The 24,371-nt window shown below is 43.3% G+C and overlaps 1 protein-coding gene across 1 annotated transcript in view; it reads left to right on the top strand.

Annotated features, from left to right (window-relative positions):
• LOC126996039 (protein Wnt-11b-2-like) overlaps nt 1-24,371 on the top strand; it is a 70,510-nt gene that overhangs the window by 18,881 nt on the left and 27,258 nt on the right. Inside the window, exon 2 of the mRNA XM_050856041.1 lies at nt 23,949-24,190. Coding sequence (XP_050711998.1) covers nt 23,949-24,190 — 242 coding nt within the window. The remainder of the gene's footprint in view (nt 1-23,948; nt 24,191-24,371) is intronic.

Here is a 24,371-nt window from a genome sequence, read left to right as displayed (position 1 = left end):
AGAGGGGGTCAGTCCAAGTCGGGTTCTAATAAGTGTTTCTTGAGGTTCACGGTACAGAAGAAGGGTCACATTACCACCAGGGTCATAAAGCTACTCCTGGAAATGCCCACAACTCCTACGAAAGCCTTGTCAAATATGTGTTCTTGGGCGGCGAAATGTCTTATGATACGACCCATTGTGACTTGAAGAGTATGACTAATTAAGGAGGCCAGTGAGTAAGAGAGAGAATACAAAAAGGAGAATATGTCAGGATGAAGTGGACTGTACAGATAAGGTGAAAAAAGAACGGGGTGTGAGGAGATTGCGGGAAAGATAGAAAACTCGAAAAAAAAGGTGATGTGAAAAGATGGAGGAGGTGTAGAGGGGAAGAAAATCATAATATGTGGATGGTAGCGTTTTGAAGGAGTATGACAGCTTGAGAGAGGTCCTGAAGATTGGGGAAAAGATACGAGAGGAAAAAAATATCCAGACAATTCAGGGTCAGATGTTTTTTTTTTTTCTTCTTTTCCTTACTTCTGTCCTCTTTCAAAAGCAGGAAGGAGAGTTTTAGTTTGAGGAAAGAGTCCTTGATTCTTTTTAATAGTTGGGTCACCTCTATTCCCCTCCCTTCCTATGATTTAAACTCTCAAGAAGAAAACATCGACAAATTTAGAAGTAAACTCTTTTTAATGCTCTATACTTTTGTTCTCTTGTACGAATCAGAAAACAGGGAACGATCGCTCGCTTTTTTCTTTTCCATTAGCTTTTATACTCCTTCTGATGCATAAAGACAGGAAAGGAAAAGTTGAAGAAAAGTGAAGTGAAACAAATCTTGATAATTATGAATATGATATAGGTGTAGGAAATAACAATCAGCTCCGAGGCCACGCGCAGCTATATGGCGTATGCTCCCTTGAAAATAAAGAGAAAGACCCGACCCCAGAACATTCAATACTGTGCAATGGCTCTAAAACATATCGTCACCCTCATAAAATAATCCCCCAAGTCATTTTTCAGTGATTTCCAGGTTTTTGTCTACATCAATTTTCCATCATGTGACGCCCATTTCTGTATAGTTGCCTTCGTCATTCAGGGCTTGAGTGTTCTAGAATTGGACTTTTCATTCCTGCCCAATTCTTAAGCCAAATGAGATAATGACGGTTCTTTTCTGATTTCCTGAGAAGTAAAAAATAATGACTTAGGCGGTTTGTTTACGAAGGTGACGATATGGCAGGGAGAGTTAGACGCGTCCCTCACCTCTGCTTTTCATTCATTCCATTCTCTCTTCTATCATTCGTAAGGTTTTCATAGTTTTTTGGGGGGGGCCAAGTCTACCGTCACCATCACCACTTCCTCACACACGAATAAAACCTACTTCCCTCTTTGTCTCGCTGTTTTTTTTTGCTATGAAGTTTATATCTCTCAATCGCGAGTAAAAAAGAGCGGTTGATAGCAAGATTAATGTTCAGCCACCGCATCGTCCCCATCCCCGCACTCCCAAATTCCTCGTGCGTCTGCGTCTCGGCGGCCTGAAGTCGTTCGCGTGTGATCGGAATTCGCGGGGCCTCCAGGAGAAAAGGCGACGTGCGACGGTAGAGAATGAGGACTCCGATATGTACAAAAACGACGGTAAAAACTGCTAATGGATCCTTAGTTGCTACTACTACTACTACTACTACTACTACTACTACTGTCATAACCAAAAGATTCAGTGTTCCATTTCTTAAGCACAGATGGCGGCAATATGGTTTTCTTTCTCCTCTCAATGAATAGTTCCTGTTTATCTATAGCTAAGAAGAGGTTCACTTAAGGCAGAGTGTGGAAGTCCAAACCTCGACTTCCTCGGTACATATCAAATAGTGAAAGGCAACATATAAAGAAGGGATTAATCGAGTTTATGGTTTAGTGTCTGATAAGGCTTAAAGAACTTATACTAATGGCATTTCAAGGCGTTTGGGAAAGCATGACCTTAATCCCCTTCTTTCTGTGCTTCTCGTCGGGGGAACCTTCGTTAGGAAAAGATGGAGGGTGAAACTCGGTACAAGGAAATGATGATGATGATGATGATGATGATGATGATGATGCAACGGTATACTTAACTAGCTATCGACAATCATTTTTCCGCCAAGTTAGTGTGAACGGTTTAAACATGTATAAAGGTCTATAGTGACACCTTCCCCGTATCACTTGCACTTCGTAACACCTGTGATTGCAAAGGTATTAGTGGTCCATCAAGGCCGTCTACCTGTCTGCCTGTCTCCCTCTTGGCAATAAACCTTTTCTTTCATATCCTTCTTCTCTATCTCTATCTCTACCATACCCCAACGTTGCCAGATTGTCTTACTCAGCCTCTTATATTTACCGACTTCCGACCCCAAAACTGTCTCGTGGACCCCAATGAGGAGATTCACTTATAATTATCGTTTAAATAGTTAATTCCTGATGTTTCTTGGCAATAGTTAGGCGTCAGAAACCGGTAAATACGATGCTCTGAGTACGATAATCTGGCAACGGTGCCATACCATACCTTTCCCAATTATCTCCCCACACTTTCCGCCCATGTCTCCCCGATGGCTTTTATCTCCAGGGCTGTTTTGCCGCAACTCTTAATGGCGGAAACGTGTGAGGCTGTTTTTTTTATCACGTTTATGTCGTAGCTAACCCCCTCTTAACCCCCCAACCCTTTAACAGTCCCATTGGTTATTCTACACACACACACACACACACACACACATTTTTTTCCCGCTCTTGCTCTTGCTCTTGCTGTACAGGTGACCCGTTGGAGAGTCCGAGGCCGCTGCGTAAGTCTTGGTCTGGGTCTTGCTCTTCCTCCCCATCAACCACTAACGCCTGATATTTTAAACGTCGTATTAGTATTTATTAACTGTTTGGTGGCTAGTTTGTCCTTTTACTTTTCATCATCGTATTATCAAGCGCCGTTTATGAAGTTTTGTGGTTAGTTTGGCTTTTTAATTTAATTTCTTGGACGGAGTTAGCTAGACGTATCTTGTTCCTCTTCCTCCTCCCTTTGTCATCACACTTTCTCCTCCAGCTCTCACCCCTCCTTCTCCTCTTCCTGTTCTTCCTTTTCTTCTACTTCTCTCTCTTTCTTCTGCTATTCCTCCTCCTCCTCCTCTACTTCTTCAACCTAGTGATAAAGAAAAATCAACACAACAAAACCAACCACGCCTTGAAAAACGGGTAAAAAAGACATCTCAGCCACATTACTGTTATACTAAAGCCTTGAAGTGGTGGATTTTCTGAGTTACGTCGATATATTACAAACTTGGTTGTGGAAAGTGATAAAGAAAAATCAACAAAACCAAACAACACGCCTTGAAAAACGGAGCAAAAAAGACATACCATTCGCATTATTGTTACTTAAGACTAATAAGACGTTTCAAAAATCACGCCACAGGTCACACTCGTACTACGCTTTATACTCACGCTTTTTACGGCCCATAAACGCAACTACGCCTTGTAAAACGGGTAAAAAAAGACATTAGCATTAGTGTTACTTAAGACTAATACGACGTTTCAAAAATCGCGTCTAAGTCTTGGCAATAAACTCGTACTACACTCTTTACAACATGCTTTTTACGGCCCATAAACCCATTGGCTCTTCCGCGCCACTCCTTACGACCCGTGTGCGAGTGTTTCAAAGTAGTCCGCGCGTGGTGAGGTCAGAAAGGAATTGCTGTTTTCAGGTCGTTTTATCGTTTTTTTTTTCTCCCCCGCCTCCCATTAATGTTTAGATGGCGCCTAGTTTTACGATTTAATGGCGGGTCTTTGTCTTATCTTGAGTGTGTGTGTGTGTGTGTGTGTGTGTGTGTGTGTGTGTGTGTGTGTGTGTGTGTGTGTGTGTGTGTGTGTGTGTGTGTGTGTTTGGGGACCACGCTGGGATGGCAAGGCGTAGGGGGGATCATTGCCGTTGTTTGTCTTATTGTATTAATGATAACTTTTTTTTTTTACAACAAAGGAGACAGCTCAAGGGAACACAAAAAAAGGAAACAATAATAAAAAAAAAAGCCCGCTACTCGCTGCTCCTAAAACTTACTGTATTATCTTCACTTGTATCTCGGTGTTTATGTTTAAGCTTGTTTATGTAGTTTTTCTTTTTTTCATAGTAAAGGAGGAAGTTCATTGATGTTTGCCTTATCACTATCAGAATTGAGCATTTTTTATCTGCATCTCAGTGTTAATGTTTATGTTTGTGTTCATGTATATGCTTGTTTATATAGTTTTTCTTTTTTTCACAGTAAAGGAGGAAGTTCATTGATGTTTGCCTTATCACTGTATCAGAATTGAGCATCTTTTTATCTGCATCTCAGTGTTAATGTTTATGTTTGTGTTCATGTATTTTATTATTTTTTACAGTAAAGGAGGATGTTCAGTTATCTTTGTTTTCTTACGGTACAGGACACAGGTCAATGACAATAATCAAAGAAAAAAATCCCCTACTTCAAAGAGAGTCGGGTATTAAGGCTCATATTCTTAAACCTTTCGGGGATTATTCACCCACATTTGATAAGACTTTCGTAGAGGTGAGTGTTTCCAGCGGTAGTTTTATGAGCTTAGTGATAATTTGACAAGACTTCTGCACCAGGAACGTGAAAAACGAGAAGAATAGGAGTGAGCAGAAGCCCGTTTGCCTCATTTGTATACTAGTACCGATTATCCTTTCCCTTGCATCTCGGCGGTGTTGTATATTAGTTCTTTTTACAGTGAAGGGGGCAGTTCAAGGCCACAACAAACACAGAGAAAACGTAAAATATTGTTCCTCAGTTCGCCTCATCTTTATACTAGTACCAATTATTCTTTCCCTTGCATCTCGGCGGTGTTGTATATTAGTTCTTTTTACAGTGAAGGGGGCAGTTCAAAGCCACAACAAACACAGAGAAAACGTTAAATATTGTTCTCACTTCGCCCCATCTTTATACTAGTACCGATCATCCTTTCACTAGCATCTCGGCGGTGTTATATATTAGTTCTTTTCACAATGAAGGGGGCAGTTCAAGGCCACAATAAACACAGAGAAAACGTTAAATATTGTTCCCACGAAAGGAGGACAGGAAGCCTCCCCCAAAGACGGTCAACTTAAGGGGCTATACACTGGGCAAATTTTCCGTGGATCTTCAGCCAAACCACGATTTCCGCTAATGTGGTTCTAATTTGTTTCTTGTTATTGCTGCTGCCGATGATGATGATGGTGAGTAATACCGTGGTCCTTCGGTGAAATCTGCCGTAGCTTTGGAAGATCGTGGACACGTCAGAAAACCACGGAAATAAGAGAACCACGCCAGCGGAAATCGTGGTTTGACTGAAGATCCACGGAAAATTTGCTCATTGTAATAGCCCCTTAAAAGGGTTGCCTTAAAATTAAAACATATACATTTACTTATGCTTGAGATAAGTAAATAAGGGTTAAAATTTTGTTTAAAGTCAGGGGATGTTAACAGAGAGAAGAACAATTGTTTAATGGAAGAAGTACGGAAAAAAATGGGGTAGGGTTGCCGGGGGTGAGGTTTAAGGGGAGCTACTCTAAAATTAAGGGAAAATGGGGTCAGGGTTGCCTTAAGCCCCTCCCCATATTCTCAGACGCTTTCGGCTCTCACGACAAACATTTCCAAAGACCACAAAGGAGATTAGGCGGGTTCCCATGAGTAGTTTTTCACATTCCTGGTTCAGAAGCCTTGTCAAATTATCACTAAGCTCATAAAACTGCCGCTGGAAACACTCACCTCTACGAAAGCCTTATCAAATGTGGGTGAATAAGCCCCGAAAGGTTTAGGAATATGAGCTCAAATACCCGACTCTCGTTGAAGTAGTAAAAACGAGAAGATGCAGACGAAAGAAAACTGCTCCAACATTGAAGAGGAAAAGGGATGAAAGAATGGAAGAGAAAAGAGTTATAGTCGAAATAATAGCTACTCTAGTGTCAAATAGCGAAAGGAGTGAAACAATGAGGATAAAATCGAGCATACGTGAATAAATGAATGAAAAACAAAAGAAAAATAAGTGAGATAAAGCCTAATGAAGCGAAGAGAGGTGATCCAGTCTCCACGGAAACAAAACAGATGAGGCGAAAGAGGCGAAGACGTACGAAAATAAATAAAACAGGAGCATAGACATAAATGAACGAATGAAGAAGCAAATGACACATGAAATAAAGCTTGATAAAACGAACGAAAAAAAGTGATTCATTCTCCACCGAAACAGAAATAGACGAGGCGAAAGAAGCGAAGACATACGAAAATAAATAAAACAGGAGCATAGACATAAATGAACGAATGAAGAAGCAAATGACAAGTGAAATAAAACTTGATAAAACGAACGAAAAAATTGATTCATTCTCCACGGAAACAGAAATAGACGAGGCGAAAGAGGCGAAGACATACGAAAATCAATCAATCAAGAGCATAAACATAAATAAACGAATGAAGAAGCAAATGACAAGTGAAATAAAACTTGATAAAACGAACGAAAAAAAAAGTGATTCATTCTCCACCGAAACAGAAATAGACGAGGCGGAAGAGGCGAAGACATATGAAAATAAATAAATCAGAGCATATACATAAATAAACGAATGAAGAAGCAAATGACAGATGAAATAAAGCTTGATAAAACGAACGAAAAAAGTGATTCACCTCTCTTCCCCTCTCCTCCTACCTTTCCTTTCTCCTACTAATTTCTTTTCCCTATATTTATCATTTTTCCTTACGTACCTTCCTTACAAGTCTCCGTTTTTTCCCTCATATTTCCTGTACTCTCCATCCTTTCTCAGTTGCCTATTCTCAAGTGACAGGTGAAATGAACGTTTTTTTCCTCATATTTCCTGTACTCTCCATCCTTTCTCAGTTGCCTATTCTCAAGTGACAGGTGAAATGAACGTTTTTTTCCTCATATTTCCTGTACTCTCCATCCTTTTGAACGTTTTTTCCTCATATTTCCTGTACTCTCCATCCTTTCTCAGTTGCCTATTCTCAAGTGACAGGTGAAATGAAGCTTGATAAAACGAACGAAAAAAAGTGATTAATTCTCCACCGAAACAAAAATAAACGAGGCGGAAAAGACAGAAACAAATGCCTCGCTTCCCGCACACGTAAAGGCCAGCATAAAAGGAGCCAAAAAAAAAAAAAAAAAAAAAGAGGCAGCCGAGTTCTAATGGACAGAGGGGGATCGCTAACAAAAACCAGGACAATCAAACACTAATGAACAAAAAGAAGCGTCCAAACATCCGCAAATTAAATAAGATATAAGAGAGCCAACAAAAGCAATTAAGGGAAGAGACGAATCACAACAAAACCCAACAAAAAAAAAAGAAGAAAACAAAGAAAATGTATTATAGAGAAGATAATGGCGGATCGGTTCAGCTTAATACAATATACTTGACGTGTGTGTGTGTGTGTGTGTGTGTGTGTGTGTGTGTGTGTGTGTGTTAATGCTTTATGAAACACGGATTTAAGGGCCAGAACAGGTGTCCTCGCCTCTCATAATGGATGTACCCCGCGGGGCAGGTGAACCTTACTCTTGATTACAGGTGAGGGAGGAGTGAGGTGAGGCCCGCGGGTGTGTGTGTGTGTGTGTGTGTGTGTGTGTGTGTGTGTGTGTGTGTGTGTGTGTGTGTGTGTGTGTGTGTGTGTGTGTGTGTGTGTGTGTGTGTGTGTGTGTAAGCAAAAGAATGAAGGTGTATGCGCCACTACTGCATCACCCCCATCCCCACCACACCCCCACCAGCACCATCACTTCACAGACCACTTTTTCTAGGGTACGTCGGAGGTTTGCAGCCACTTTGTATCCGCCAGCCTGGTATGCACAAAGGTATTAATTATTCGTAACTCAATAGGCCGCTCTCCCTCCTTCAAGGTGGGCGAGGGGTGGGAAGCTGTCACCGGCTCTAATATCTTAATCGAGGACTCATAAAATTGTAAAGAAAGCAAGACGGCCCCGCGTTCAGGAGGACGCGAGTTCAATCCCCGCCCGGTGCCACCAAGCTGGGATTTTTCAGCCGCCGCCGAGTGGCTTAAAACTACCCACATGCTGTCCAGAAGACCACCTATCAACCCGGACTCTAGATTCTAGGATTAAAGATGAGCTCCGGGAGGGCAGCATGAGCCAATGCAAGATGGCGCCACTATAAATACTCCCCTGCGCCAGAACGGGCTGGGCCGACCATCAGGACCCACCGGGAAGAAGCCTTGGACCGACCATCAGGATCCACCGGGAAGAAGCCTACCGGCGCAATAGGCCACGACGTAAAAAAAAAAAAAAAAATTAGTGACAGTCTTTCGCTTGCCGTCCTCCCTCCCCCCCCTCCCCCCGCCCCCCTCGCACCCACCCACTAACCAGCAGCTGCCCTCACGCCTAAAAAAGAAGACCAGTATGACCAGATCCTGTCAAAATAGTCGCCGCAGGACACAGTCGAGTGCTCAGTTGTGGGGAAGAACCGAAATGCACGGTGACATCTCCCTCTGTTAGCCCCTCGTCTCGCTCTCTTTCTCTAAGTCTGGCACGGCAACGGACTAGTTTCCGTCCTCGTCTTCCTTCTCGTCCTCCCTCTGGTGCTCGCTGTAGTTTTGGCCCGAGGGAAGCAGCTATTTAATCTTTCTAAGTCTTGGCGAGGCTTTTTTTTTTTTTTTTTACGTCTTCGCCTGTAGCGCCGGTCGGCTTTCTTCAGGGGCCTGGCGGTCGCCCCAAGCCCGTCATGACGCAGGCAGTTTTTATAGTGGCGCCTGTTATACTTGGCTCATGCTGCCCCCCGGAACTCATTCTTGATTCACTTGGACGGTTTCTTCTAGAGTCCGGGTTGATGGGTGGTCTGCAGGACAGCATGTGAGTAGTTAGGCCACTCGGCGGTGACTGAAAAATCCCTGGTGGTAGAGAGCGGATTCGAACCGATGTCTTCCATGACGCGGTGAATGCGGATCCCGCACGCTAATCACTCAACCACCGCCTACCCATTATGGAAGGAAAGCCGCAGCGCCTCTTGTTAGTAACCTGTTCTCGTCCTCGTCTTCCTTCTCGTCCTCCGTCTGGCTTTTGGTTCAGCTCTCGCCCAAGGGAAGCAGCTATTCAGCACATCTTAGCCTTGCCCAGTCATTCTTTACGGAGGTGCATCCGGAGCACTTCTTGTTAGTAACTTGTTCTCGTCCTCGTACTCCTTCTTGTCCTCCTCCTGGTTTTTGGTTTAGCTCTGGCCTAAGGAAGGCAGCTCTTCAACTCATCTAATCCTCGCCCAGTCAGTCTTTATGTCAGGAAAGCCGCAGCGCCGCTTGTTGGGAAGTTGTTCTCGTCCTCGTCTTCCTTCTCGTCCTCCTTCCTTCTTGTTCTCCTGGTTCTCGCTTTAGTCCAGGCCTAAGGGAAGCAGATATTCAACCCATCTAAATCTCGCCCAGTTAGTCTTTATGGCAGGAAAGCCACAGCGCCTCTTGTTAGTAAATTGTTCTCGTCCTCGTCTTCCTTCCTTCTCGTTCTCCTGGTTATCTCTTTACTCCAGGCCCAGGAGCTTTCCAACCCCATTTAAGTCTTGACCAGCCAGTCTTTATGGCAGAAAAGCCGCACCGCCTCTTCTTCGTCGACGCTCCTTTGGTGAATCTTACACAGCAGCCTTGACACTCTACGCTTCCGTTCGTCCTAAGCCCGTCTCAGTCACAATGGAAGTTTTGTGTCGCGTTATCTAAATCAGCGGCTGGGAGCAGAAAACCCAATATCGCTAATCATTCTGGAAGTGGATCTCTTAGCTGCCCTCCTCCTCTCCCTTGGGCGGGGGCTGTCTCGTGCGGTGACGGGGCGGAGGCGTGAAGGTCGAGGGGTGATAAAGAGAAGAGGAGGAAGAGGAGAGGAGGATCATTCGAGAGAAGAGTAGCCGAGAAACGGACAGCCGATAAGAATAAGATAAGTACTATCTTAACCCTCTCCGCTGAGTAACGGGGCAAAAGCGTGAAGGTCGAAGAGGTGACAAGGAGGAGGAGGAGTTGGAGAGAAGGCAAGTAACAGCCGAAGTAGCCGAGAAACAACAACAACAATAACAAAAAAAGAGATGAGGAATATCAACCCTCTTCGCTGAGTGACTTGTATCGGGGCAGAGGCGTAAAGATCAAAGGAAAGAGGATACAGAGAAGGAAGACGAGAGTAAAAGCCAAACCGCCAAGAAGTGAACGACCAAAAGAAAACTACAAGGAATATCTTAAAATCGTCTTCACTGGATGACTGGGCAAGGAGGTGAGGTAAGGTCAAGGGGCTGAGGAGGAGGAGAAGGAGGAGGAGGGGAAGGAGGAGGAGGAGGAGGAAAAGTCAAACCAAGGAGTAGCCAAGAAGAGAACGGCCGAAAAGAAGACGAGGAACATGTTTTAACCTTCTTCGCGGGGTGACTGGGGCAGAGGGAGGCGTAGAGGTCGCGGGGTCGAGAATGATAAGGAGGAGAGGAAGAACCAAGCCGAAAAGTAGCCAAGAAGCGGACGCACAAAAAGAAGTAGACGAGGAATATCTAAACCCCAACCAGACAGCCTCCCCCCCATCCCCCCCAAACCCGGCCAGACGAGGCATAACAGGCATCCAAGTGGTGATAACTTTCCGCTAAATGAATCGCGTCGGACAACCTGATAGGCCGCCCGGGCGCGCCACACACACACACACACACACTCACCAGCGAGCCGTCAAGAGGTTGTTAGCGCGCGCAGCTTTACGAGGGACAAGTCATATTTGGCCGCCGCTCATCGCCCCATTCAACACCTGCCCAATTGTACCTTTGTGGTGGCGCCTGTGTTCTCGGCCACGCCCCCTTCTTCTGCTTTTTCTTGTTCTCTTCTTCCTCTTGTTTATCCTCCTGCTTCTGATTCTGATTACTGCTTTCTTGTTCTCCTTGTTTTTGTTCTTGTTCTTGGTCTTGGTCTTGGTTTTGTTTTAGTTGTTCTTCTTGTTTTTGTCGTTCTTTTGCTTCTTTTCTTCTCGTTTTCCTTCTTCTTACTCCTCCTCTTCTTCTTCTTGATTTTCTTCTTCTTCTTCTTCTTCTTCTTCTTCTTCTTCTTCTTCTTCTTATTATTATTATTATTATTATTATTATTATTATTATTATTATTATTATTATTATTATTATTATTATTATTATTATTATTATTATTATTATTATTCATCTTCTTCTTCTTCTTCTTCTTCTTCTTCGCCTTTTTCTTCTCTTCAGCTTCTGCTTTTACTTCTTGTCTTCTTGTCTTTTTGTCTTTTAGTTTTAGATCATGTATTTTTCTTCTTCTCATTCTTCTTCCTTGTTCTCCTCCTTGACTTTCTACTCCTTCTCCTGCTCCTTACCGCCCTCCACCTCATGTCCCTCCTCCTCCTCCTCCTGCTCCACGACAACTCTCCTGCACCACGATAAGAAGACGATAACAGTCCTAATTAGTCTCACGGCAACGAGGCTAAATTACGACTAAACACACACCGCGCCGCAGACCCCGAACCCGCGCAGCTGGAAAACAGGTTACGTGGGTCCCGCGAAGCTGCGAACCAACAAACTTCCGCAGATACTGAAGGACACCGAGCCCCCTCACTCCTGGTGGTGGCGGTGGAGGTGGAGGTGGCGGTGATGGCGGTGGTTGTGAATCCGAACCCAAGTTTAGTCTAATCATGCCCGTCACCACATCATCACCAAGTACACACACACACACACACACACACACACACACACACACACAGGCACACACACGTTTTACCCCACGAACTTATTTTAGTATTGATTTTATCCACTTGAAAAAGAAATATTGTAAAGCTGTGGTCAATAAACTACTACTACCACTACTACTACTACTACTACTACTACTACTACTATTACTACAGTGTGTGTGTGTGTGTGTGTGTGTGTGTGTTCGTACCCAAATCACCTTAATTAACATGTAACTTAAACCTTTGCTGCCATTCAAAGTCACTACTATGCCCTTCACAGAGATTCTCCTTACGCAATCTCCTAAATCTTGGAACGCATGAGTACAGAACAGCTTACGGTCGACATTCTCTGATTCCTCCGCCCCCCGTTGCTAGATTATCGTACTCAGAACATAATATTTACCGGTTTCATAAAATTTACCGGTTTCTGACGCCTAAATATTGCCAAGAAACATCAGGAATTAACTATTTTAACGATAAATATAAATGAATCTCGATATTGGGGCCCAGGAGACAGTTCTTGGGTCAGAAGTCGGGAATTGTAAGTGGCTGAGTACGACAGTCTGGCAACGTTGCTTCCGCCTCCCACATCAACTAGTTTTAAAGCTCCTCAAAGATCAATCGGGCTGTAGTGAGTGTTTATTTTATGTACAGGGTAAAGAAGAAGGGTCATATTATCACCACGGTCATAAAACTACCCCTGGAAATGCTCACAACTCCTACGAAAACCTTGTCAACTATGCGTCCTTGGGCACATTCTCTGACTTTTCCGCCAACCACATCAACTAGTTTTAAAGCTCCTCAAAGATCAATCGGGCTGTACTGAGCGTTTATTTTATGTGCAGCGTAAAGAAGAATGGTCTAATTACCACCACGGTCATAAAACAACCCCTGGAAATGCTCACATCTACGAAAACCTTGTCAACTATGCGTCCTTGGGCACCGGAATGTTTAACCCGTCCGCTACGATTGGCATAGATTTGGATTTCATTGGTAGCCTGTTAACACATACTCTGAGGACCTCTGCATCTGTGGTGGTGAATGGAGTGTTTCCCATGTGGTATTGGTGTGCTGCATATCCCCTCCAAATGTACATGACTTTACATTTTCTTTATTGAATTGTAGCAGCCACTTTTTGTTCCATTCCAGTAGCTTGGTGATGTCTTCTGGTAGGAAATCCGGGTCTCAAGCACCGTTGCCAGATTATCGTACTCAGAGCCTTGTATTTACCGGTTTCTGAGCCATAGCTATTGCCAAAAACACCAATAATTAACCATTTTAACGATAACTATATATGAAGGCAGTTGTTGGGGTCGAGGAGGCAGTTTTGGGGTTGGAGATCGGCAAACATTGGAGGCTGAGTACGACAATTTGGCAACGTTGGACTGCAAATCACGTCACATAATCAACCTCTTCCTTAACAGGTGATCTAAACCATCTCAACGCATCCTTTGTCTCTCAGAATATGCACAAGAATTCGTGGAACATCAACAACAACAACAAAAATCATGTCCCCAATACGTAAAGGTTAAAACATCAACTCGAGTTGCGTGGCTGAGGGGGAGGGGTCGAGTGGAGGGAAGCTCTATCATTGGTAGATTAAAGATGCGTGCCGGGCCGTCATTGGTGGGTCTGCCTGCCTAGAAGAGCTGCCATTGGTCGAGGATGCCCCACAAGGAGAAACCTTAAGCAGGTGTACAGAAGCGTTTCTCCGACTATCTCCTCACTAAATATATAAGCTAAACACACCGTGCGATTCCTAATTATAAGCATTAAGAGGAGAGGTTAAGTGCAGTTTATCTCTATTTTCGAGTAGACTCAGAGATTAATCTTTTACGATTATTAATGGACGCTAGCATGGAGGCAATTTCGGTATAATCATCGGTGAGCGAGACTCGGCGCCGCCAGATTCAAGAGGTGGAAAAAAGAACGGCAATCACAGGTAGAATATGTGGAGGCGATGGCTGAGTGGTTAGTGTGCCGGCCCCACATTCCACCGCGCAGTCCATGATGCGGGTTCGAATCCGCCGCTAACCACCTGGGATTTTTCAGTCACCGCCGAGTGGCCTAAGACTACCCACATGCTGTCCTGAAGACCACCCATCAACCTGGACTCTAGATGAAACTCTACAGCGCAAGTGAAATCAAGAATGAGCTCCGGGGGGCAGCATGAGCCAATAATAATGGCGCCACTATAAACAGTTTCCTGCACCATGACGGGCTCGGGCCGACCATCAGGCCCCAGTGTAATAGCCTACCGGCGCTTTAGGCCACATGTAAAAAAAAAAAAGACGTCAGACTAAACGCAAAACTTAGGGCTCATAAAAGATAGCCGAGTTACCCAGTTCGACAAATGAGTGTGATTTAAAGTTGGCACATTCCACGAGAGAAAAAAATAGAGTAATGGCAAGGCGTTAATTTTAAAACCAGAACTTAAAAGCCTTAAGCCCGTGGCACGTTAAGTGATATGCTTTAATAAACGGGTGTAAGGTCATAGTCTTAAACTTCCCGGGTCTTACACACACACAACTGATAAGGATTTCGAAGGAGAGTGGGGCATTTCCATGGGTAGTTTCATGAGCTTGGTAATAGTCTGATCACTCCTCTGTAGCATGAACCGATAAAAACACTCTTTAGAACCCGACTCGTCTCCCTTTCGGCCTTTTGGAATTAGTCGGAGGCGTCTGAGAGTACCAAGTTACCAACCTTAGTCCCGCACAACGCAAACTTAACACCCACGACCTACAACCGACTCATTCCAATGCACCGCCACCACACTGCAAAGACTTAAAAATGTGATGAAGATGAAAAGGGCGATAGATTAACAGGCAGAATTTGCACACCTTGACTTATCTGCCATCGGGTAATTGGACGGGCGGCGGGGAGGACTCCAATTCACCTGTCCAATGAGCGGAGGACATAAAACCAGAGATGCGTAAACCAGTTGGCAGAGAAGAAGAGAAATATTAAAATTTGGGTTTCTTCGAGTGCATGAAGAGAGAGGAGGGAGATAAGAGAGAATTGATGGATAAGAAGGAAAAATATAATACAAATAATCGAGTGTAGGATAAGTGCATGATGTGTAAAACTGCTGGAAAAGAAGAAAGATTAAAATTAGGGTTTGTTCGAGTGGACCGAGGGAGGAAGGAGAGAAGAGAGAATTGATGGATAAAAAGGAAAAATATAATACAAATGACTGAGTGTAGGATATATATACGTCCATGATGTGTAAAACTGTTGGAAAAGAAGGAAGATTAGAATTAGGGTTTGTTCGAGTGGACCGAGGGAGGAAGGAGAGAAGAGAGAATTGATGGATAAAAAGGAAAAATATAATACAAATGACTGAGTGTAGGATATATATACACGTCCATGATGTGTAAAACTGTTGGAAAAGAAGAACGATTAGAATTAAGGTTTGTTCGAGTGGACTGAGGGAGGAAGGAGAGAAGAGAGAATTGATGGATAAAAAGGAAAAATATAATACAAATGACTGAGTGTAGGATATATATACACGTCCATGATGGATGGATAAAAGGAAAAATATAATACAAATGACTGAGTGTAGGATATATATACGTCCATGATGGAAGAAATATTAAAATTATGGTTTGTTCGAGTGGACTGAGGGAGGAAGGAGAGAAGAGAGAATTGATGGATAAAAAGGAAAAATATAATACAAATGACTGAGTGTAGGATATATATACACGTCCATGATGTGTAAAACTGTTGGAAATGAAGAAAGATTAAAATTAGGGTTTGTTCGAGTGGACCGAGGGAGGAAGGAGAGAAGAGAGAATTGATGGATAAAAAGGAAAAATATAATACAAATGACTGAGTGTAGGATATATATACGTCCATGATGTGTAAAACTGTTGGAAAAGAAGGAAGATTAAAATTAGGGTTTGTTCGAGTGGATTGAGGGAGAGAAAAGAGGGTTGACTGATACGAAAAAAAAAAAAAATCTAATACAAACAACCGAGTGGACACGCGGACAATAGAGATGCGTAAACCTGTTGGAAGAGAAGAGATCAAAATTAGGGTTTGTTCGAGTGGATTGAGGGAGAGAAAAAGAGTTGATTGATGCGAAGGGGAAATACAATACACATGTTAAAGAAAAGCTGTAATAGATATGAAGAAAGTTACTTATGTGTTGTTGAATGGCTGCATACACACACACACACACACACACACACACACACACACACACACACACACACACACACACACACACATAAAAAAATCTCGTTACGTTTATTCTGGTGAATCAAGGCAGGGGAGCAAGAAAGTAAGGAATGCGATGCGAATGGAAAAAAAATATATAATGCGCATGTTTGAATTGTACTTAGGAAGGGAATTACGTACGTTTTACTTGACTTGCTGCACACACACACACACACACACACACACACACACACACACACACACACACACACACGCGCAGATAAATGAAATATAACTGGAAAATAGCAAAAACAATATAATGAGACGGTTATCCGGAGGTGGTGATGGAGAAATTATAGAGACTTGTGAAGGGATAGTGGCGATTATGTTGCTGAATGTGGGTTTGAAAATGTGAAAATGATAAAATAAAATGAATAACAGGAACAAGAGAAAACTGAAACTCGGAAAGAGGAGAGCCACTTTTTATTCCTTGTTTTTTTTTCCTAATTTCAAATCCTCCTCCTCCTTTTCTTCCTCCCTCCTCCTCCTCCTCCTCCTCCTCCTCCTCTTCCTCCACCTCTCCTCCTTCTCCTTCTCTTCTTCTTTCTCCTCTTCCTCCTCCTTATCTTCTTCTTTCTCCTCTTCCTCCTCCTTATCTTCTTCTTTCTCCTCTTCCTCCTCCTTCTCTTCTTCTTTCTCCTCTTCCTCCTCCTTATCTTCTTCTTTCTCCTCTTCCTCCTCCTTCTCTTCTTCTTTCTCCTCTTCCTCCTCCTTCTCTTCTTCTTTCTCCTCTTCCTCCTCCTCCCAAAAGAGAAGAAAAGAAGTTTGAGTGAGTGAAGATTCCTAAAATTGCTGGCAGGAATGACTTGTTTGTTTTCTCCTTGCTTGAATGCTTGCTTATTACCTCTAAACGTGTTGCTTGCATTCTTGACCGACTTGCTTTTTTTAACTGGCTTTCTTTCCTGTTTGTTTATTGGCTTGATTACTTCTTTATCTACTTGCTCATGTGTTTGGTTTCTTGCTTGGTTGCTTGCTCATCTCTTTGCTTACTTGCTTGACTACGTTCTCGCCTGACTACTTGCGTGCGTGCTTGTTGATTGGTTTGATTGCTTTCTCACTTTTGATTACTTCTTTGCCTACCTCCTAACGTGCGTGCCTGCTTGATTCCTTGCTCACTTCTTTGTTTATTTGCTTGATTACGTTCTTGCCTGATTACTTGCGTGCCTGATTGTTTTTTGGTTTGATTGCTTTCTCACCTGCTCACTTTGCCTACCTCCTAACGTGCGTGCCTGCTTGATTGCTTGCTCGCTTCTTTGTTTATTTGCTTGATTACGTTCTTGCCTGAATACTTGTCTGGTCTGTGTGTACTTGACTCCTCCTCCCTCTGACGTGCCTCCCTGATCGAGTGGTCGGCGGGGCGGACGTGGAGGCAAATGAACAGGAAAAAATAGTTACCGCCGCGTCCATTAGTGAGTACGTAATTATACTCCTGGTGAAGGCGCCCACTGGTATTATCGTGATCAAGCCGATACCGCCGCCTATGCTGCCTTCACGCCTGTTCCGCGGCATCGTTACCATACCAGCGTCACTACTTCCCCTTACTAGAATAACATCGTAAAAGAAAATGAATAAAAAAAATACTGAATACATGGATAAGTAAAAAAAAAAAAAGAGTAAGACGAAGTAAAATCCTCTTCTTTTTTTCGTGGTATTGACGTAAATCCCTGGCACTTTCTTACCTAATACACCTGTGCGCGCTCTGACCTCGGTATTTTAAGACACTTTCGCTCCTCACATCAACTATTTCTAAAGGTCAAAGAGGGGATCAATCGGGCTGTAATGCATGTTTCTTTAGGTTCACGGTACAGAAGAAGGGTCAAACTACCACCAGGATCATAAAACTACTCCTGGATATGCCCACAACTCCATCGAAAGCCTTGTCAAATATGTGAACTTGGGCGACGAAATGTTTAGTAATACGGCCTTGTCTTGTACAAATAAATACAAAGATAAATATATAAGGAGTAACTGAAGGCGAAATCCCTCCCTTATTTACCTTCACGCAAGCTCAAGGCGACTCAGCCAAGGCGCCCTATGAGACTTGAGTATTCTTCAACCTTTCCACACCCGAGCACATGCATTCAACAAGGCTTTCGCAGGATTTGTGGGCGTTTCCTTGGATAGTTATATTATGTCCCTGGTGGCACTTCGACAAAGTTTCTGCACCGTGAAGAAGGAGAAAAACGAAGATAAGAGAACGAAAGAAAATAAAGCCAAAGAAATTAGAGGCGGTGGAAGATGGACAACAAAAGACGCAGAGCAACAGTAAGATATAATGTTAATTTTGAAGCATGGAAAAAACAAAGTAAAGAGTGAGAAGGATGAGAAACTTTTACGAGGCAACTGCGAGCACAATCTATTATTCTGATACACGAAAGTAAAAGAAGAAAGGAAAATACAAACGAGAGTGGTGGGGAAAATCGAGTCAGGTAAGAATGATATAAATAATAAAAGAGACGGACGAGTAATTTTCCGGCGCCGGGTAAGGAAAAAGTGGAAAAAAAATCATGGCGGCGTTGACTTTGAAGTTTATTACCTTTACCGTGAAATTACCGCGTCTAAATCAATGTATAAATGACGAGGAGAAGAAGAAGAAGAGAGATACAAATATATTATAATGGAAGCGTTCAGGAGTGTTGTCAGGAGATGCAAAACCTTTAAAAGATCACTGTCAACAAAGGATATTCGATAAAAGAAATAAGAAGCGACGGGATAATGTGTGTAATGTGTTCAGGATATATATTAAGTAAACAGATAAACTTCTCACTTAAACACGTCGAGTAAATACATAACGTTAAAGACAAAGGACCATCATGGAAAAGACACATATTCAACCAGGCTTTCGTACGAGTCGCGGGGGTTGCATTTCCAGTGGTAGTTTATGACCCTGGTTTGGTCTGGTCTGGTCTGGTGTGACAATATTTCTGTACCTTAAACGTGGAAAAGAAACACACATGATAACCCCATTACTTTCCAATTCTGCCTATTTTTTTTTTCATTTACAGAAGAGGAGACATTTCAAGGGCGTGAAAAAAAAATAATGAAAAAAATGCCCGCTACTTACTGCTCCTGAATAGAGTTGTTGAAAAAGACGATTGCAAACGTGGAGAAAAAGGAAACATAAAAGGCATCAAAACGCAAGTCCACAATCCTCCAAAACCCACAAGTCCGAATTCCTGCAAAACCCACAAGTCCGAATTCCTGCAAAACCCACAAGTCCGAATTCCTGCAAAACCCACAAGTCCGAATTCTCGCAAAACCCACAAGTCCGAATTCCTGCAAAACCCACAAGTCCGAATTCCTGCAAAACCCACAAGTCCGAATTCCTGCAAAACCCACAAGTCCGAATTCCTGCAAAACCCACAAGTCCGAATTCCTGCAAAACCCACAAGTCCGAATTCTCGCAAAACCCACAAGTCCGAATTCCTGCAAAACCCACAAGTCCGAATTCTCGCAAAACCCACAAGTCCGAATTCCTGCAAAACCCACAAGTCCGAATTCTCGCAAAACCCACAAGTCCGAATTCCTGCAAAACCCACAAGTCCGAATTCCTGCAAAACCCACAAGTCCGAATTCCTGCAAAACCCACAAGTCCGAATTCTCGCAAAACCCACAAGTCCGAATTCCTGCAAAACCCACAAGTCCAAATTCTCACAAAACCCACAAGTCCGAATTCTCACAAAACCCACAAGTCCGAATTCTCGCAAAACACACAAGTCCGAATTCTCACAAAACCCACAAGTCCGAATTCTCACAAAACCCACAAGTCCGAATTCTCACAAAACCCACAAGTCCGAATTCTCGCAAAACACACAAGTCCGAATTCTCACAAAACCCACAAGTCCGAATTCTCGCAAAACCCACAAGTCCGAATTCTCGCAAAACCCACAAGTCCGAATTCTCACAAAACCCACAAGTCCGAATTCTCACAAAACCCACAAGTCCGAATTCTCACAAAACACGCAAGTCCGAATTCTCGCAAAACACACAAGTCCGAATTCTCACAAAACCCACAAGTCCGAATTCTCACAAAACCCACAAGTCCGAATGCTAGCAAAACCCACAAGTCCGAATTCTCTATAAACACACATGTCCGAATTCTCGCAAAACCCACAAGTCCGAATTCTCGCAAAACCCACAAGTCCGAATTCTCACAAAACCCACAAGTCCGAATTCTCACAAAACCCACAAGTCCGAATTCTCACAAAACCCACAAGTCCGAATTCTCGCAAAACCCACAAGTCCGAATTCTCACAAAACACGTAAGTTCGAATTCTCACAAAACACGCAAGTCCGAATTCTCACAAAACCCACAAGTCCGAATTCTCACAAAACACGTAAGTTCGAATTCTCACAAAACACGCAAGTCCGAATTCTCGCAAAACCCACAAGTCCGAATTCTCACAAAACCCACAAGTCCGAATTCTCACAAAACACGCAAGTCCGAATTCTCACAAAACCCACAAGTCCGAATTCCTGCAAAACCCACAAGTCCGAATTCCTGCAAAACCCACAAGTCCGAATTCTCACAAAACCCACAAGTTCGAATTCTCACAAAACCCACAAGTCCGAATTCTCACAAAACCCACAAGTCCGAACTCTCACAAAACCCACAAGTCCGAATTCTCACAAAACCCACAAGTCCGAATTCTCACAAAACCCACAAGTCCGAATTCTCACAAAACCCACAAGTCCGAATTCTCACAAAACCCACAAGTCCGAATTCTCACAAAACCCACAAGTCCGAACTCTCACAAAACCCACAAGTCCGAATTCTCACAAAACCCACAAGTCCGAATTATCACAAAACACACAAGTCCGAATTCTCACAAAACCCACAAGTCCGAATTCTCACAAAACCCACAAGTCCGAATTCTCACAAAACCCACAAGTCCGAATTCTCACAAAACACACAAGTCCGAATTCTCACAAAACCCACAAGTCCGAATTCTCACAAAACCCACAAGTCCGAATTCTCACAAAACCCACAAGTCCGAATTCTCACAAAACCCACAAGTCCGAATTCTCACAAAACCCACAAGTCCGAATTCTCACAAAACCCACAAGTCCGAATTCTCACAAAACACACAAGTCCGAATTCTCACAAAACCCACAAGTCCCCACAAAACCCACAAGTCCGAACTCTCACAAAACCCACAAGTCCGAATTCTCACAAAAATCACAAGTCCGAATTCTCACAAAACCCACAAGTCCGAATTCTCACAAAACCCACAAGTCCGAATTCTCACAAAACACACAAGTTCGAATTCTCACAAAACCCACAAGTCCGAATTCTCACAAAACCCACAAGTCCGAATTCTCACAAAACACACAAGTTCGAATTCCTGCAAATCCAATAACCCCGAGTTCTTGCAAAACCCACAAGTCCGAATTCTCACAAAACACACAAGTTCGAATTCCTGCAAATCCAATAACCCCGAGTTCTTGCAAAACCCACAAATCCACATTCTTGCAAAATCCACAACTCCTAATTCTTGCAGAGCCCAAAAGTCGTTATCCAGGGACCAAAGAGCGGGTCACACTGCACTATCTCCGCCCTGGACTTGACGAGCCAGCAAATCAAGTCTATAATTATAAACTATACATTAAGATAACCTTCATCCCTCGCCGTCTTGGCTTTTATGTAAGAGTTCACTCGTGCCCGACAATGCGCTCACAAAATCCTTTTAGATTTTCGAATTTTTTTTCTCTTTCCTTCTTCTCTCTTTCTCCTCTTCTTTTCTTTTATTTAAGAGTTCTTTTATTCTCTATTTCTCTCTCTTTTCGTATTTTATTTTCCTCTTCTTTTCTCTTATTTACGCTTCTTTTTTACTTTCATTTCTTATTGTCTTTCCTTTTCTTCCCTTTTCTTTTTTTCCTTTATCTTTTCTATCTCTAACCCTCACTCGTCTCTCATTCAATAAAATCCTAATAGGCCAATGGACAGATTAAGACACCAACTCGCCACTGGAAGCACCGTCTATCAAAACAACTGATAACCAAGACCGCAAAACCTAACCTCAACATTCTTCAGTCACGCGATAAAGTTAATAGACGGAGGAAGATCAGATCCGCCCCAAAGAGGATGTAACGCCAACTACCTACAGCCAGACGGACCTTGTCATGCAGAAGCGTCTTGATTTAAAAGAGTTGTAAAGTTCAGTATCACCTCCGGCTCAGTTGCTAATCGCCTGGAAGCCGATGATGATGTTTGCACCACCACCGCCATCACCATCGCCAGCATCAAGGGGATCTTATATTATTATTGTCGAGATAACGAAAGAGCCGCGGGTGTTATTGGGATCAGTCCGTCATGGCGATAAGAGCTGTTTGGGATGGATATTAAAGTGGTTGTGTGAGTTTCGTTTTATGTATTATTCATCAACGGACGACACAGTGAGTAGAATGTATATGTATGTATGTAGATAGAGTGTGCTATAAATACCACACACAGGAGATGACTGAATTGGGTGTTTAGAGAAGTGATGTTACTAACTAGAGTATAATATATAACCTCTCTTAAAACTTTCACTTTTATTGACACTAACCATAATTCTGATATTTTGTTCCAATCATCGGCTACCATGTTTTTAAATCAGTCTGTTCATGTCAGTCTCCTTGATCCTTTGATGATCTCCTGATTATATCCAACTTGTACCCATCGCTGCGGGCCCTATCATTATCTTCCAGTGTAAGCACTCTCTCAGTACTCCCTTTACCCTCTTAACCAATCCGATTACTCAACAATGTTTGCACCAACTGGTCCCTGCAGGCTCACTGAGGACTCTCGTTTTCATGTTCTTAAATCATCTTTATTACATTGGTGAATTCCTTTTATAAACCTTTAGCGGTGCAGCACCACACTACGCCTTGTTCCTGCTGAGTGAAGGATGTACAAGATAACTTCCGTCTTCAACAGAGGAAGACATACAGAAATACCATAATTACAGGCCGCTCAGCCGTACTCGCTAAAATACTTGACGGCATAATTAGACAAAATGACGATTTACCATGACCGTTCCCCGCTGATTACAGACCCGCGTGATGGACCGAGTCATCAAAAGTACTTGCTGTCTAATCTAACGTTTTACAAAGTCCTTTCCGTCCCTAACACCGGCCAAGTTAAGACAGTGTGTACTTAATTTTCCTAACACCATTTCTGCGGAGCCATAACACAAAGCACTGCTCTGTACGGCAAAACAACACGTCTTTATCCGCCAAATTCATGACCGTGCGTACTAATCTTTCCACGTTCCTAACACCGAAATACTGCTCTTCGTGTTAAATAACTCAGTGTTTGGGGAAATCTCCGGAAAGCGGATAGAAAACAGGATGACGAACAACGGGAATGAGAAGTTGAGCATTACTAAATTTGTGGAGACCTGCTCCTTCCCCTTCTCCTGTTCCTTTCCCTTCCCTTTCTTCTTCCCCTTCCCCTCCAGTGTCCTCTCTTTCCTCCTCTATTTGCTTATACTTTCTCGACCTCGCAGGACACCATATCGTCACTCTCATAAAATAATCACCTAAGTCATTTTTCAGCGATTTTCAGGTTTTTGTTTACACCAATTTTTTATCATGTGACGCCCGTTTTTGTAGAGCTGCCTTCGTCATTCAGGGTTTAAGTGTTCTAGAATTAGCCTTTTCATTTCCGCCTAAATCTTAAGCCGAATGAGATAATGACAGTTCTTTTTTGATGTCCTGTAAAGTAGAAAATATTGACTTAGGCGGTTTGTTTAAGAAGGTGACGATATAATGGGTCGTATTTTAAAACATTTCGTCGCCCAAGTTCACATAATTATTTGACATGGCTTTCGTAGGAGCTGTAGGCCTTTCCAGGGGTAGTTTTATGACCCTGGTGGTAGTTTGACCCTTCTTCTGTGCCATGAACCTTAAAAAACACTCATCAAAAGCAGATTGATCCCCTCTTTGACCTTTAGAAATAGTTGATGTGAGAAGCGATGGTGTCTTAAAATACTTCCTTTCCTTTTCTCTCTACCTTATCTTAATTTCCTCGACTTTAACTCTTTACTCTCATAACTTTTCCCCCTTCTCTCCGTAGCTTTAACGCCCCTTCCCTTCCCTTCCTCCGCCAGATCACTGCACCGCGGGGGGCACGAGAGGTGGGGACACTCCCGGAGCTGCAGGAACGCTCGCCGGGTCTACGGGTTCACGAGGGGACAGACGCGCACTTGCCGCGGCCAGGTCGAGGTGATGCCGCACGTCGCCTACGCCGCCGCCACCACCGTCCACGACTGCCAGAGGATCTTCCACTCCCGAAGGTGGAACTGCTCATCCCTCCTCAGCGCCCCCGCCCTCACGCCGGACCTGACGGAGGGTGAGTGGGGGTGTGTTTTGGGGGAGGGGGATGTGAGTGGGGGAGGGGGGATGTGTGTGTGTGTGTGTGTGTGTGTGTGTGTGTTGAGGGATTGCGTGTGGCGAAAAAAGAGGTGTAAGATAGATAGATAGATAGATAGATAGAGATAGAGATAGATAGATAGATAGATAGTTAGCTAGCT

This window comes from Eriocheir sinensis, chromosome 9, assembly GCF_024679095.1.
Source record: "Eriocheir sinensis breed Jianghai 21 chromosome 9, ASM2467909v1, whole genome shotgun sequence".
Classification (NCBI taxonomy): domain Eukaryota; kingdom Metazoa; phylum Arthropoda; class Malacostraca; order Decapoda; family Varunidae; genus Eriocheir; species Eriocheir sinensis.
The sequence above is the reverse complement of the archived record's forward strand: the minus strand, read 5'-3'. Positions and strand labels throughout refer to the sequence as shown.